The 16,977-nt window shown below is 36.7% G+C and overlaps 1 protein-coding gene across 5 annotated transcripts in view; it reads left to right on the top strand.

The window, feature by feature from the left end:
* LOC105428261 (dipeptidase 1) overlaps positions 1–16,977 on the top strand; it is a 123,131-nt gene that overhangs the window by 80,477 nt on the left and 25,677 nt on the right. For all 5 annotated transcript variants that reach the window (XR_016138132.1, XM_089071859.1, XM_089071857.1 and 2 more), the window contains exon 6: positions 15,238–15,370. Coding sequence is in view for 4 of the 5 variants with exons in the window: in XM_089071859.1 (XP_088927985.1) it covers positions 15,238–15,370 (133 nt within the window). In the remaining variant the exon portion in view is untranslated. The remainder of the gene's footprint in view (positions 1–15,237; positions 15,371–16,977) is intronic.

The following is a 16,977-nucleotide window of genomic DNA, read 5'->3' as shown; positions in this document are numbered from 1 at the left end:
CGCGGAATAACAATAGCGAAAAAATTTTCCTCATTTACCCGATCGCTAAATTGAAAAAGAGAGAACGAAAGAGAGAGGATCTTTTCATCGCTATTATTTCTCCTGCCTGTGCAACCGGAGCAAGCCAAATCGTTGTTTACCCCGATCTGTAACTTGGCACCGAAGCCATCCGCTTTAAGATCGCAAATAAAATTCCGCTAGTGCTAGTGAAATTCGATTTTCGATTCCTTCCGCTGCCTGGAATAAAAGGTTCGAGACGCGCGAGACGCAAGAAATATGGAGACTTTCTAATTTTTTCCTTATCTAATTCTCTTCTGATCTAAAACGAACTGAACGAAATCTCGTAAAAAGCAAAAAATTGTTTCCCCTAGACACATTTGCAGATAACGCCTAATTTATATATTTTCCTCTCCCCGTTCGATTCGAATTCCGGGTTTTATTCACTTATATAATTCTTGTGTGAGCAAGAACTCTTTGAAAATAGTTCAAAGTAAATCGCAAAAACGCACGCTTCAATAAACTTTTCTCGCAAGAAAAATCGGCTCGCTTTGTATGCTTGTGCTGCGAACTGCTAGCGGACCCTGTATTATTCGAGCATCATTTAAATGGTAGACAATATATCGAGTAGAACTCTACAGAAAATCAGGTATGCATGTGGAATTCGATGATACGAAGCGGACGGAGTCTATGTTTCAATGTATTCCTGAATGGTAATTCCGAGCGGGCAAACGTCGTCGAAAGGGTAGGTTAACAAAAAGAGCTAGCAGTTTTCGCCATCCCGAAATTTCCGTCGCAGCTTTCACATACCTGACATTTGCCTCTCTGAAAATTTATTTATATCAGGACAGCTGCCTTCTCGTCGGTTGAGAATGGCTTTTCAACCCGTTAAGACATCGCTTAATAAATGACATGAGGACATGAGGACTGGCTTTTCAATCCGTTAAGACATCGCTTAATAAATGACCGAACTTATAGAAAAGCAGTATGATATATGTGTGGAGGAAAAAAGTTCTGTACAAACACGCGTTTCACTTATACGATACAAAATCCAAAAATTAAATTAATTTGTTATTAAAACACTTCTGTGAGAATCATATTTACTTTCATGTATTATTAAAACTCAATCAAAATACACATCATACTTTTGTTCTCTTCATAAAATTTTAATAATAATTATTCATCCGCATGTAATTGTTATGATACTCGAGTGTGATAAATAAATTTCTAAATACTCTCGTGCAAATATTTATGCAACAGTTTTTTGTATCGGTTACTACCAATTTCAAGCTATTATGTAATTCGACATTATTAAATCAACAGTTCAATAATAATTATGATTAAAATCATTGGTATGAAGCGCGCCAATCTAGCTAAATTATTTCATGTATGAGATATATCGGACAAATGTAAATTTTGTTTTACACATACAATTTCTAAAATTTAAATAATTTTCTTCGTAAAAGGGCAACATAATTATGCGATTCAAGTTTGCAATCTAAATTCTGATTTTCCTCTCGGATATTCAATTCATAATTCACTTCCATTTCCGTAACGTAATTCATAAGACGGTGTATGTACCATCGTTTTACACAAAAACGAACTATGCGATCTCGTGTTTGCGCGATCTCGCAGTGATGAAAATCCGAAATTAGCAGATTTACCGTATGCGAAAACACGTGCGCGCGATTGCTCATTCGTTCTCGGATCAGTTTACTCGAAAAATTAAAAATCGCTATTGGATTAGTTTTATGTATAATTAACGCATTAAGTATTTCAATTCTTACTTTATTTGCGACCATGAAGAATTTATAAAGTTTATTAAGCTTTATTATTTCAATTATTTCTGTATATAATATCTTATCATATATGCAAAAATCACTTTAATATTTATATGAAACGGAATATAAAATTCTCGATAAATATTAAATCAATAAACTGACATTACATATTATTGCAAATACATATTTATATATATATATATATATATATATATATATATATTCATATTGCGATGCACATCACGTATTTCAGCATATTGTATATAAAATATTAGAGACGGCGCATTCAAAGCGCAGAATGGACTTTCCTCTCAATATCGAAAAATTCAACTTTCTCTTCAGCATCGCAAAATTGTACTTTCTTTCTAGTATCGAAAAATTGCGCTTTCTTGCAGCCTCGGAAAACGTACTACAATGTCTGCTCGTCCGAATGCATCGCGCATCAAGCATGATAGACTCGTCAGTGCATCAAGTGCAGATGCTTCCAACAGACAAAATATATTGTAGATGCAAAAGTAGAAATGTTATATACATGACATACAAAGACGTAGTATAACTTCAAAATTTATTATTTTACACAATATTGAGAAAAAGCTATTTTATCATAAAGCTAAGTGCAATATTTTTGTTAAAGACGCAACATTGATATTGATTTGGAGAAATCAATAATATAGCACCTTGAGGTAAAAATAAAAGTATCGTCAATGTCCCTATGGAAAAGAGAAGGAAATTTCGTGTATCTGTCAAGCATCTGCTTCCGAGATTAGTATTAAGTTGTAATATAATTGCGAAGATAAAAAAGGATAAAAATACGACTCCAATAAAAATGAATATCTTCGTATTCGTTGAGATACGATTCGATTAATACAGATAGATTTATTAAATGTCTTGAATCTTTAAATCTTATCGGAAAAAAAACGATAGTTATTACCGTGCCGTCAATTGTCTAGATCTTTGAAACAAGAATTCCACGAGGCACATATATTTTTCTTTTGTCTTGACAAGTTTTATAAAAAAGATATGATATAAAAAATTCAATATAAAAATGTAATACGAAGAAAAATATAATACATAATATAAAAACATTTATATTCGTATTATCATTGGCAGTGTCTCTCTTGACACCTACGGATTTCATAATTTTACAGCGTACTTCATTTTGTATCGTTGCCTGGACATATTTTTTTTTAGAGTGCTGTGAACTGTGAACACACAAACCTGACCTGACTATCCAGCGACAATGGAAAGAAGAAGGAGCATATACGATATAAATGATTCGCGTTCAATTATACGAGCGAGAGAAAACGAGCGATAGATAAAACCGAGAGGTCGTCGGCGACGATAATAATCGCTCGTTCGCTTCAACGAGAGGTTCTGCGTTTTACGCGATTTATGTCGTTGGAGCGCAGGAAGCTGTTTCGAAAAGCTCAATGCCGCGACATAAAGAACATAAAAGCGCGATCGTAAAATCCGCGATTCTTCGAACTCCCCGAAAAATTCCCCTAAAATTTCGTAAACCCGATGGGACAATGTTAATTCGGATTTCGACGAGTATTTCGGGATTTCGAGTATTTCGGGATTTCATTACTATCCAATTGTTTGTACTACGATGAAAGTAAACTTTGTAGTAATTTGTGTTTTTCGCGAGCCAACACGCGAATCCACCGATGAATCCGCTGATTCACAGAGGATATTAACCACGTTTATCAATCACGAGATTTCCGATTCGATGTAATAACAAGACTGCTTTCTTTTTCTCTCTCGATACCAAATAACGTCTAACAGAAGTACATACAAAGCCAATGAGAGAAATGCGGGAAAGTCGATTCCTTCGAGTACTCAGAGAGATGAAAGAGACAAAGGGTAATAGCGCTCATCGCGATTCGTCGTACGTTACGACAGTAACGTCGAATGAAATGCGGTTACGTCATAATCAGATTCGTTTGCAGCGGCGTATCATTTATCCCTCCCTCGTACCACCTTTTTCAACCCTCTGTCGTCGTTCTTTCATCCCGCGCGCGGGGCACGATTTTGCGTCTCATTTCCCTATCAACGTTGAACTCGCGCTACTCTAGCAAATTGACGATGGATTTTATCGACGACGATGAGATTGGGGGCATACTTTGAATTTTTTGCACGGAATCAGATAGCACAAAATGGAAATACGTAGACAGCTTGAAAGAAATTAGAACGATATATCCAAGGAAGAGAGAATTTGCAAGAATGAGAAAATTCACGGGAGAAAAGCGTGCATACGAGAAAAAGAAAGATCACTCTCAAGTGGTGCGCTCTGTTTTGATAGCGCAAAAATAAGAAATATCACAGACCTCTGAATAAAAAATTTCTTTACATTTTTCAGAGAAATAAATGTCCAATAAAAGCTAAGATAAATAAATTTTCATACATTTTTTATTCCACAGTGTTTTCATTTTATCGTCTCGTTTCATATCGTTCATTAATAAATTTATTATACATTTTTTTTTACTAGAATTCAAAGTTTGCATGTGAATAAAATTTAAAAATTACGTTAAATTTTTAAAATATTAAAAAATTTACGGCTTCATACTTAAAATCTTAAATAATAAAATAAAAAAAAGATGCGAACTTCAATTATATTGTAAGATACTTATACTTAAAGTACTTATACTTAAGGTACTTATACTTTAAAGAATCAATTTTCAAAATCAAACAAATTGTTAAACGCAATGTGTGTATCTGTTAATAAGAAAAAGAGAGAGAGAGAGAGAGAGAGAGAGAGAGAGAGAGAGAGAGAGAGAGAGAGAGAGACGTATATCGAATGCATTTTAAAGTTGGGATATTAATTCTCCAGTGATAGCGTTCCTGTAAAGCTGCAAATTACATGGATCACTATATTGTGTGCGACGTGTCTACTATGTTAACATACTGCGGAGTAGACTAACACGCATAATCGACGCATATAATCAATCTTCATTCATACATGATTCCAATGCACAGTCTAATTAACCCCTCCACGTGGTATCACTGATCGACTGCAAGCTGTTTTTATATTATTTTCTCGATTAAATATGCAAATATACTAACAAAACCACAAGATATTTTTTTTATCACTCTCCTCATTAGTTAAAGCCAAATATAAGTGGTTTAATTATTATCAGCGTAGTATAAATAAAGATATTATATATAAAAGTTAAATAACTTAAGAATTAAATATTCATTGAATTATTTAGAGAGTAAAACGAAAATGTCCTACGCGATGCGGTGATAACCGAAGACCACAACAAAGGAAAACTGAAGAAAGTCGAACCTCAGGCAGAGCGCAAGCAATTGGATTTGGAATTCCGAGCGCGTTATGAAACGGTCGCGAAAGCTTTTTTCTCTCCTTCTAGTAAACCTTGCCGGAGATACTGGCGGCTTCTAATTCAATTATCGAAACAATCCCGATGAAAGGCGGGACCATTGTCGCTGACGAGAAGTGGGCATTCTCGTGAAATTCAATTTTTTAGTTTCTTGAAGCAGCTCTTGTCCTTTCGCTCTCTTTTGAACTCAGATAAATATTAAGATTCGGTAAAAGAAAACTTCGGTCTCCGACCTCGTTTGTAAATCGGACTGAAAACGACTAAGTGAAATCTCGCGACAAAAGGGCTACTAAAATGGATCGAATGCATGTAACGAGAGAAATTGGCCGACAATCTCTTTCTTCTTATTCAGCAACGTGTTCAATGCTAAGTTATCTAAGCGCAATATTGAATTTTATTAGAAAGAAAGAGTTTCTAATGTAATGCAGTGAACGCCCATGTTTACCATTAAGATATATTGCGTTAAAATTAAATTACGATTTCGCTTTATCGCCTACCCGTCATCTTGCAAGATACGAGCGTTTATTTAAAAAATTATAAATTGTAAACATAATCCTCCTCTTTGCATTCTTTCACAATGTATCAGTTCAGTCTTAACTCCTCAGCATATAGAAATAATAATAAGAATGAGATAATGAAAATAATTTATAAAATTGTTTTATAAAATAAAAATAAAAATCACGTCTCTTGTTTGCACTTCAAAGAAACACATCTAGTAATGTTTCGATATTATACAGTGATTAAAAATGTATTAAAAAAAAAGGAAGAGATAAGATTTGTATTGCCCGTGTAAAAGTAAATTAAAAAAAATAAACAAGCAATTTCACCATTAATTTATAACAAAAAGGAAGAGTGCGCACAAAAGAAACTAAGGGAAACTGAGATGAAAATGTAGAACAACGACGAGAGGGCGGCAGGAAAATGTTGCGAGTTCCGGACGCCATTATTTTCCAAGATGGAACAAAACGCAGCGATGTAAAAAGAGCAGTCCGCCATTTGCGTATCAATTTCAGGAGCGCGATCTTTTTTCCGTACAAAAAGTGACACACGCTTTTGAACCATTAATATTTATCAAACAACAATGCGCCATCTAGAGCGTATCGATCCGCGCCGTCGAGTCCCTTCTAGATATACGCGTTGACGTTACGCAATATAAATTTTACGCACAATCGTTCGCGTTACAGGACAACTCCGTCGCGTCGGGGCCGTCAGCTATGATTTACCGTGGTATCTACACGGCTGCGCGATTTATTTAGCAATTTTACGACTGGCAGCAATATAAATAACGCGCTATAGTCGCGTAAGCCCTACGACAAATCCATCGAGGGTTAAGCCGGAGTCCGCCCTTAATGGCGAGTCCAAGCACGGCAGTAAGCACGTCCATACAGACGAACTTCGTTGCCTCTGAGTGCTCGTCCGCGGATAAAAGCTTGCTCAGAAAATGGAGAGAGAGAGAGAGAGAGAGAGAGAGAGAGAGAGAGAAAACTCGGAAACTGAATACGGAATCGTTTCGCTCTACCTCGAGTCCACCCCAAAACTCGACGAAAACGTGGCGAAGCTGTAACTACGGAAAGACTCGAATTTCGTCCTTCCGTTGTAAATCAATATTGCTAATGTAAGCGCTAGCTAACATATCGTGTCCGCCCGAAAACGATTCTTTGTAACGAGAGTGAGCGGTGGATGTAAACTTTAAGTGCGACTATCAATGATTGTTCATGTGAGAGTTCCACTCCGCAAGAACTCCATCACCGGATGGTAAAACACACTCGACAGTTTTATTCTTCGAGAATGATTTTCAATGGATGTTCGCACGGAGATCTCACCCTCCGAGATTTCAATAATAAAACCTACAATCTTGATAATGTTGTATGATCTGTAAGTGCGATAACAAAACTCAAAGTTGAAAGTTATTGTCTACGTAAGATAAGTCTATGTAAGATTGATTTTTGATGAATGTTCATTTCAAGTTTGCACTTACAAATTTTATGAAATCATAGATATCATATAATGTCTCGTATTATAACGCGAAAATATTATCAAATTATTTTCAATATGATACAATTATCTAAATATAAAATATTTTAACCTAATTGAAAAATCTTCATATTCATAATTGAAACTTATAAATAATCTTTATTAAAAAACTGTTTTGATTCTCTCGAGTCAAAACAATGATTGAATTTAATTTTCCATTTTTCTTTGTGCGATGCAAAATCGAATTATTGACAGAGCATGCTCTGTAGCCGCGCATGGACGAGAGCATTTTGGTTTAATTTAATATTAAACAAGACTTTATTTTATTTTAATTTACGCAATGTTTATATTTTATTTAATCCTAAAAAATAGTTCAGAAAAAATAGAAAAATACTTCTAGATTATCTGTTTTCCTATCTACAAGTAATAATTTATTTGTATTTTTTTATATTTTTCATATAACTGTACATATAAAATATCTCATATCTAAATCTCATATCAATTTTCATCTCATTCACATTTTCCCTACATACACATATGTCAGCATAATAAACGCAGTAAATAAACGGAGACATGTTCCATATATACATAATAAATTACATAATAAAATATTCTAGAATTAAATATTAACGATAACCAATCTTAATCCGTTTTTAAAACAGATGAATCCGTGAGACATCTGTAATATTTTGTTTCACAAATACTTATCCATTATATTTCACACATGTTTAAATAAAAAATAATATCATAACAACATGATACGCAACAGCAAAGTTATTATACAATTACGTAAGATAAAAGTATATTCAAGTTAAAACAGAAGCCAAAATAAATATTCGATATTTAATTTAATAAAAATTTCGCGTTTAAATCGCGAATATGAAATTAATATCACAATATATAATATATAACAAATTAATAAATTACTCACCACACATGGTTGCCTAGTGTTTTTCGATGATTCCCCGGAATTTTCATCTCTTGTTTTTTTTTTTGCTGACTTTTCATCATTTTTCACAAACTCAAAATACAACAAAATACAACAAAATACAACGAATAAAGCGAAAATACAACAAAGCACATTTAGACAAGACTACTGAAGATTTGTTCAATATCCACGACGATTTGTAATCGATAACAATTCTCAATTTATTCTGTAATGTTATTTCAATCAATAATCAAAAGATTTGAAGATAGAATTGGCAATTTTATCTTCATATCGCGGGTGACTAATCAAAACGCGATAAATTACAGAAAAATGTACAACGTTGAACTTCAATATTATACGCGCCATATAACTTGAGATAAAACATGCGAATCGCGGAATTATTGAGCAAATTGCATTAACGTCGGTGAAAAGAACGAGAGCACGGGGCGAAGTGTCTTCTAATACGAGCATTGTTAAAACGCGGTTGTCGCTCATGAGTCTCGCGACGAAGCAATGAATCTCATTTTCCTCGAATTGCGCGAGATACTCGCATTCGGGCTTCATTTCGCACGATTGATGCACGATTTACGATACGAATTGGTAATCGCGAGGGAGTTAATCGTGCAGGATGGGAATCACTAATTATTTGAGGTGATCGCGTTTTGCGTCTCTCAGCAATTGTCACGATCGCGGATCGTAAGATATTACGATGAACACGGACCAGACTCGCGCGGCTGTCTGCCTGTTCGACTCACAATAAACAATAAACGATAGCGACATCTCCGCCGTACAATCACCGTTGGTGCAAAAATTTAAAATGTTACAAATGTAAATTTTGAGCGTCCCTCGCTCCGTGTTTGTATTGGATCTTTTTGTGAATACGTACGCTCCTCGTATCTCGGCTCAATCTCGACAAGCCGGATTATCATGCCCCCCCCGCATTTTGTGATCTCGTTAACGTCGCTACGCAATTGTAAATGCAACAGATTCATCTATGTAATATTCGTAATATCACGGATATGAAATTGATTTTCAAATTGCAATTATTAAGTCACAGCATGTCTCGGGATTGGCTTTGAATTTTTTTGAGGAGAAATGCGTTTTTTGGTTTTTTGAATTTCTTTGAGGAAAAGTGCAGTTTTCTGCAACAAGGTATTAAGAATAATTATCCGTAATGAGGATCTTAATTAAAATTAATGTGCTAATTTAAGACATCTATTTATACTGAGAATGACAATAAAACTTTTATAAACGCAAAATAATTTTTAATCGGTATCTTTAAAAAAACAATCACTATCGAGTCTGCTAAAATAAATTTTCACTTATAAATATTTACACCTTTCCATTTGCGATTATAAAAAGAAAATTAATTTAACCTTTTTAATTTATTCTTAAAAAAATTTAAGATATACAATGTCTTGTATATCTTATTTGATTGTCGTTAATATTCTTGTGCGAGAATTCCAGTACATAGCGTTCTTTATCACGGTAATCTCTACAATATTGCGTTATCCTCGAAGCATCGAAGAGCCGTACATCAAATTTTCTCGAGAAGACAGCGCAAACCTTTTTACTTTGCAAAACCAATTTATCACGCCACGGGTGTTCGCTCCCATTTCGGGCTTACAACGAAACAAGCCGGGGAACGAATCGAAGGTGCATTAACGCGCGGTGGAAATCCACAGCGGCAAAGTTCAAGGCTCTAGGGGGGTACTTATGCATAGATAAAAGCACGCCGGCGGAATGGCGGACGGAGTTTGATGGCGAAACGGTTCTCGCACGTTTTCTGCGGGTAGCCGAGAAGAAAGCGCCACGAAAAAGCGCCGCAAACTGGGAGCGGTGCGGAAAAGCATTCAGGAATCGCGCGGATAGTTGGCGGGAAAGTTTTCGCGAGTGACGAAAATTTTACTAACTGCATTTTGATGAGACATGATAGATTTGAGAGACAGAAGTTGCCACGTACTAGTTAACAAATCAACAATTTTTTGTTTCAAACTACCCGCGCGGCAAAGTCAAAATTAGTTTGTAACAACAAATTTAAAGAAAATATGATATAAATCATACCGCAAAATATTTGGACTCTGTTTTAATATAATTTATGTGGAATATCTATTATGCTAAATATATAGACAGATCCCTATCTCTTCTCTTTCTCTCTCTTTTCTTAAGAACACGGATGATGTCTTAAATGTAATAAGAAATGTTTATATAATAAAAGGAATACAATTTTCTACAATAGTAGAAAATTTCTTATTTTCTACAATATTTTTTTCGTACATAAATAATCTTTAACTTTGACATATCTCTGATTAATAAATAAAAAGCGAATTAGTCTTACAAATACTATAATTGTCATGATTAAATATACACGTAACATGGCTTATAACGTTAATAATGTATATATTATTAGCGATTACCCGATTAATTTCAATTCGTGAACCGATGAGGTATTTTGAATTTAGCACAATGCACTAATACGCCAATAAATGCTCTCTCATACCAATTAATTAATGGAAATTAATCAATTATATTTTAGTTCAAGAATATCTAATCTATCTGTCAATATGATTTTACTGATAATATCAAAAGGTCATACACGGATGTGAAACATAACATAGTGCCCATAATTAGTAATTAATATAATATACATTTCAATTACAGTAATAAAATATATCAATATATACACAAAAATATGTTTGAAATATGTTCGAAATATGCGTTGGAATTATCAATAAATATCGCTTGACGCTTATACACATGTTCATACAAAAATAATAATAAAACGAGATAATAGATATAATAAATATCATATCGATCCGTAAAACGGGACATTAGTATTATGATCCTTCATGATATATTTATTCAATTTGTGAATTTGAAAATTTTATTCTTTGAAAAGTTTATCTTTCATAAAATTTTGCGAGTTCACAGGATGTACGGCGAATAAATTTCATGCAGATACATAATGTAGATATGCAGAACATTATTAATATCGCCATATAATTTCCATGAAAGTGACAGCAAAATGAAGCTTTTTTGTTCTTAGAGCAAACGTTTGCGAGCGCCAAAGAAAATTCACTCTGTTTAGCTACTACAAAAATACAAGTAGAGGCCACTAAGAGACAAAAAAAAGCACCGTTGCACCAGCTTTCCGCCTCAAGCTATCGTGCAAAAAGTATGACGATAAAACCGACATAACGAAACGAAGAAACGCCATGTAATTCGCGAGGCGACTGTATCGAGGCGCATTCGTTGCGGCAGTAAACCGGTTCCTTCGAGGTCGAGCCACTCAAACTTCGCGTCCGTGCGATGGTGAACTCCATACCGACCCCGGGTTGATAGGTAGGTAGATTTCTTTAACAATAGCAATCCTGTTTACGAACAAATTTCCCGCAGCAGGAGTGCGACGAAATTCCATTTCTTCTCAGTTCGTTCGGGAGCGTGCGCGCGCGCGCGCGCGCAGTAACGGAAACCGAGTTTCTCCGTTCAGTCCTCCCCTTTCTCCTCCTCGTCCTCATCCTTTACCCTGCTTTCGCCCCGTAACTTCCGTCGAAAACGTGGAGAAAGTACCGTGACCGCGAAAAGATTGCCGAAGTTTGCAACGGGAGAACGGCGATAAAAGACAATCAGCGAGACGCAAGCTCTATCCACGAAGTCGGCCGCCGCTGGACCAGTCGCAACCCCCGTCCTCGTTGTTGTTTACCCCGAGCCTTACCACCTATCTCGCGTTTCTTCTATGAGCTTTCTTCTAGCGCGAAACAAACACACGGAAGCACGCTCGTTGGCGCGGGTCGTTTCAACGTGCGCACAAGAAAGTGATTTTCATCGTTGGGGAAAGACTGTTTCGAGAGAATACAAAATGAGAGTGAGAGAGAGAGAGAGAGAGAGAGAGAGAGAGCTCTCTCATTTTGCACGACGTGAGTTGTGTGAGTGCACTTGCGTGCGGAACGCATCGAAAGCTTTGTTTTCGAGAGGCCTTTCAGCCCGCGACGCCGCGTCGCCTTCGCAAAGGGAATATGTATCGCGATTTTCTCCACGCGCCGTAAGGCAGGCAGCGTGCATTTGGCAAGTTCTGGCGAACTTTACCAGAGTCGCGCAAAGTAGCAATTCTAGATTATTCGAAGCGTTAATCATGTTAAAAAAAGATCGCAAGTGCCAAAAACAAAGAGGAAACGTGTGGAAGAAGCACAATTCCAAATATCTCGCTTATTTAGAACGGAGATGTCGTTTCCGCAAATGGCACTGCACTTAGCACTTAGCTCTTTAGGTACACCCCGACAGCGGAATATGACGCCACAAATGTCTGAAGACGCACCACGCACCGTCGCGTTCCTCCCGTAAGTTCAAGTATCTTTGGCGTTCATTATCGCGATTACGTCTGTAAGATTTGACACCGTTCCGCGAGGCGACGACGAAGCGCGCCGTCTATTTAATCCGCCCCGTTGTTTATCCTTCATCCAGAGTTCACGCCGACGCGCGCTCAAGATACGTTTTCTTCGATAAATACATTTCCGCCCCGGATTTCTCGAAACGTTGCGCCGCTATCGAGCGGATATTCCGTTGGCAGCCGTCGCGTGTTTTGAACCAGCCCCTCCTCCCCCCTCCCGGCCTCGTCAGTGTTATCTGCTTTCCTTCTGCAAGAAGGCACGTAGCTTTCCGGTCGGATGGCTTTATCTGCCGCACCCCCCCACACCCCCCCGCGATATCATTATTAACTGCGATTCGCCATGCGATCGTCCGCACGGACTGCTGCAAACGCGCGGGGGGGTCGTCCGGAAGATAGGCAAATGTCACAGATCCGCCCTCCGCTCGCTGTTCGCAACGCTAAACTCCATCAGTTAGCGGCGTCAGATTATTAGCGTCCCCGCGTCTATTTCGCCGTGACGAATAACCCTCTATCGCGCGCATCTGCCACGCGATGTACCGGAAAGATGTCTACACGCGCGTCACGTGCATCCGCACTCCGTGTAAATTATGCGCAAAATACTATAAATTATTTGAATTCGTCTAGCCGGTAGCCAGCGAGGGTGATAAATCGCGCGCGTTTAGGTCCCGCGAAATCGTACAAACATCGAGTGTTCACGAGGATCTGTGTTACGATATCACGACTCGCTTAAAAGAATGGTCAACTCGATGTAATAAGATATAATACTGTTACAAATCTGTGCAAAGTAACGGCTCATGATTGCTGACATCTGTATTGAATTTATATACAAATATATTCAAAAAAATTAAAATGAGACGTTTAAGATCTTGCCTCACCGAATATTTGATATTTGTTACACTTTGTTATAAGAAGACTCGGTAAAAAATTTTCCATATATAATTCTTGCATACAGCATATCTAAAATATCAACACGGTTTCAGTTCTGTTAACACATAAACATGGATATTTCAGAGCTTTCAGAATATCTCGTTCTTGATTTTGGATGAGAAAAATATTGAGTTTTGTAAATCATAACTTCAACTTTAACTTATTTTTTTAAATTTCAGAGGGAGTTTTGAATCCTCTGGACACGCCCATGGTCAGGAAGTAGAATTATATGTAAAACACACCACTTGTACCATCCGCGGTGGACGTAAGCGTTAAAAGACCGTTGGCGAAATATTACGCGTCGTCGAGACAATGGCTCCGTTTCCCCGCCACCGTCGTTTTTCCGCCGAAAGAGAATTCGTTTGAGTTGCAGAGAGAGACTTCCGTGACCGTTCATTTTATCTCTCGCGTCCCTCCCGTTTTTCTTCCCTCCGCGCTTCTTCTCTCCACCGTGCCTCCGCCGTGCTTCGCCTTTCATCCCTCCCGATCCCGAATGCGCGTCGTCCCGCCCATCCATGTCGTCATGCGATTAGTATAATAATGTTGACGTCGGAGGAGGGCCGGCAGCGCGAGAATCGAGGATGCCAATCGCGTTAGACTACACTCGGAACTGAAATTCAATATTTACGCCAGCACGCGGCAACTCGGTGCTAATTAGACCGCCGAATAATTGGTAACGCTAGCTCTCTCTCAAAGCCTCTATGAGAGAGCGCAGCGAAATTCGGGCCGAATGCCGTATTCCCGCAACTAACTGCACCGCGTGCTGCGTGTCTTCTCTCCCCTTCCCATCGTCCTCTGGTACAACAGGACGATATTGACGTTCGATTACTTGACGACGTATATCGGATATTCGGTCGACCCGAGGAATTCCACATTCGCCGAACTGCACGAGCGTTTAACTCGAATCGTCCTACGCGTAAATTAGGATTACGCCAGTTATTTAGATCATTTCTGGTGGCAAATCAAGATTAAAACCGACGTAACCACAGTCGTGAACTCGGGAACGTGACTTTACGACGGTCTTAGGAGGAAAATAGGAAGCTAATATCTTGCGCTTATTACTATCTTAATCGACCATTACTTTTACTTCGATTTAAAATGTTGAATATTTCCTTTTATTTATTTTCTTTAGTACACATTATAAATAAAAAGTACAAAAGAGAGCCTTGCAGTCAGTCATAAATATTAAGTTCTTTCATAATTAATTTAATTCCGCAAATGAAGAGATTTCTGAATTTTTAATCAAAACATCATGTTTTAAATGATGCAAAGTAATTAGATAACTATAAATAAATAAAAGGGCCGAGGTATTTCAGGAATAAAGTAGCGATAGGAAAATAACGTGAAACTCCTCTTATCGACAAGAAGCTAAATAACCTTTCTCGCGATAAAGTGACTGTTCGATTCAAATAAAAAAACCTATTAATTCTTTAACGTAAAGAATTAATGAAACATTTATCGTGCCGACAATTGCAAAGCATGTGAATAGTTAGGCGTGATTGTATTATGACGTAATCTATAGTCACGCGATGTCAGAGTCAATGCAAAAAAATACGCAAGACGTACCATTAATATTTTTACATTTTATTTTTAGTATTTTCCGCCACTTTATTTGCTAAAAGTAACTTTAACACAATGTTTCTCTGACGCAAATATATATGGACATAATTCTTCTCTTAAAACCTTTGTTCCTAAGTAAATTTGCAATTTTTCTTGCAATTTTTCTTTGCGAGAAATATTTTTAAAGGAGAAATTCAAAGTAATCGTTTCGGAGACTTTGTAATTAAAATATTTTAAAAATTACATTTTGTAGAAATTGATAATTAATTTCTAAATAATTACCAGTCATTTGAGAGTATATGTGTATTACAAATATGAAAATTTAATATTACATGCTCCTTTCAGTTTTGGTCCGCCTACGTTCCTTGCGGTGCCGCTCAGTTAAATGCAGTTCAACTCTCACTGGAACAGATCGACGTGATTCGTCGACTCGCCGAAATGAATGCTCAACACTTAACCCTGGTTACCTCCGTCAAAGGTGAATACATATGCTACCACTGTCCTGTATCCAACAGTCTTATAATTTATTCCCTGCATTATATGATAATAGTTACATATAATTATACATAATTTTTCTTCACGTCAGCAATTTTCTTTTCTTTTCTCTTCTTATTCTTATACAAACGTGTGTAATTTTATTTCAAATGACTTGATACTTGAGTATTTAGCATCGATTTTAAAGACGTAAAAATATTTTTTTTAAATATTTTATAAAAGTGCTTTATAAATTATATTTAATTAACTGATTAACAAATAAAGTTAGTTGTGTCAAGTAAAAAATGGAATCTGAATCGGTTAGAAGCGTTAATAATAAAAGTGCATATAATGAACGGGTCTCTAAAGTATTATCGAAAGAATCTCCGTTGTGTGTCTTCAGGGGCAATTCAGTTTATTTGATCAGAGCCTTTTGTAGCTGAAAGAATTCTTGTGACCGCCGTATTATGTTATTAAATGTAACACGCTAACTGGTGGTACCAATAGATATGAAAGCGTCTTGGAGAAAGTTTCTCATCGGGACGATTCGAGGGGATAAAGGACCGCTATTAATTGCTCGACTTCTCCAAAGTTGAAGAGGAAAGTCGTTATTGGATTCGATTCGATGGCGTAACTTGGTATTGTGGAAGATTTATCAGCAGTGGACAAAAGTATTAGACTATCGCCCATGCCATAATCGACGAAGGTTTCCTACTAATTCACGAGACAATAGAGATGTAACATTCAAAGAGAAGACTTGATAAGAACATTAAGATTGCGAGAAATAATGTCAGATCTTTCACCTTTATCACTTGGCAGTTCGAACTAATCTTGACGAGTTAATGCCGACTAGTTTATTTTAATGCGTTTGTTGTAATGCTTGACGCGATAACATTTTGTACATTACAAATTTTATTTACTTTACGAGTTTAGGGAAAACAAATTGAAGCTGTAATATACGGTATTCCGTATTTTTAGAAACTTGTTATAAACCATTAGGTATGTCAAAAATTTATCTCAATACAGGCTAAAGGTTAAAAAGATTATAAAACGTTGGATGCAAATTTTTTGTTTCGCGAACGTCCATTAGCGCCTGATGACTGTTGAACCATCCCTATTTTTAACGAAAACTCATTTGCCGTTAAAAATTGATGGGTCAATCTATCGTTTGTTAACGAGAATTTGCGGAATGTTGGTGAAATCAACTAATGGAGAATAAATTTCATCGATATGCAATAGCTACTTTTACGATACGCTCTCGGAGAAAAAAAAAGAGAGAATATATATCGAGACAACATCGGCACTAAAACAAAGAACAAACTGCGCGCATAGCCTGAAAGAAAAGAAAATACCAAGCAAGAGAGGATGGCGGGAAGGATATACGCGAAAGCTTGTGAAAGTTTTTGCGACAAGTAACTCACTTCGGAAACCCGACTGCCATTTTCATAAGCTCGTTGAAATCAAATCGAGGTCGCGCGAGAAAGAGATAAGAATATAACATTTTACAAAAGCTTCTGCGAGTGCTGCATAAATAACCGAAAAACGATTAAGAACATAACGAATAAGTTTTCAACGCTGTACACATCGTATAATGAAAAACGTGTAATTTAT

This window comes from Pogonomyrmex barbatus, unplaced genomic scaffold, assembly GCF_055798465.1.
Source record: "Pogonomyrmex barbatus isolate J1 unplaced genomic scaffold, ASM5579846v1 scaffold12, whole genome shotgun sequence".
Taxonomy (NCBI): Eukaryota; Metazoa; Arthropoda; class Insecta; order Hymenoptera; family Formicidae; genus Pogonomyrmex; species Pogonomyrmex barbatus.
Note: the sequence above shows the minus strand (reverse complement) of the source record. Positions and strands in the feature narration are given on the sequence as shown.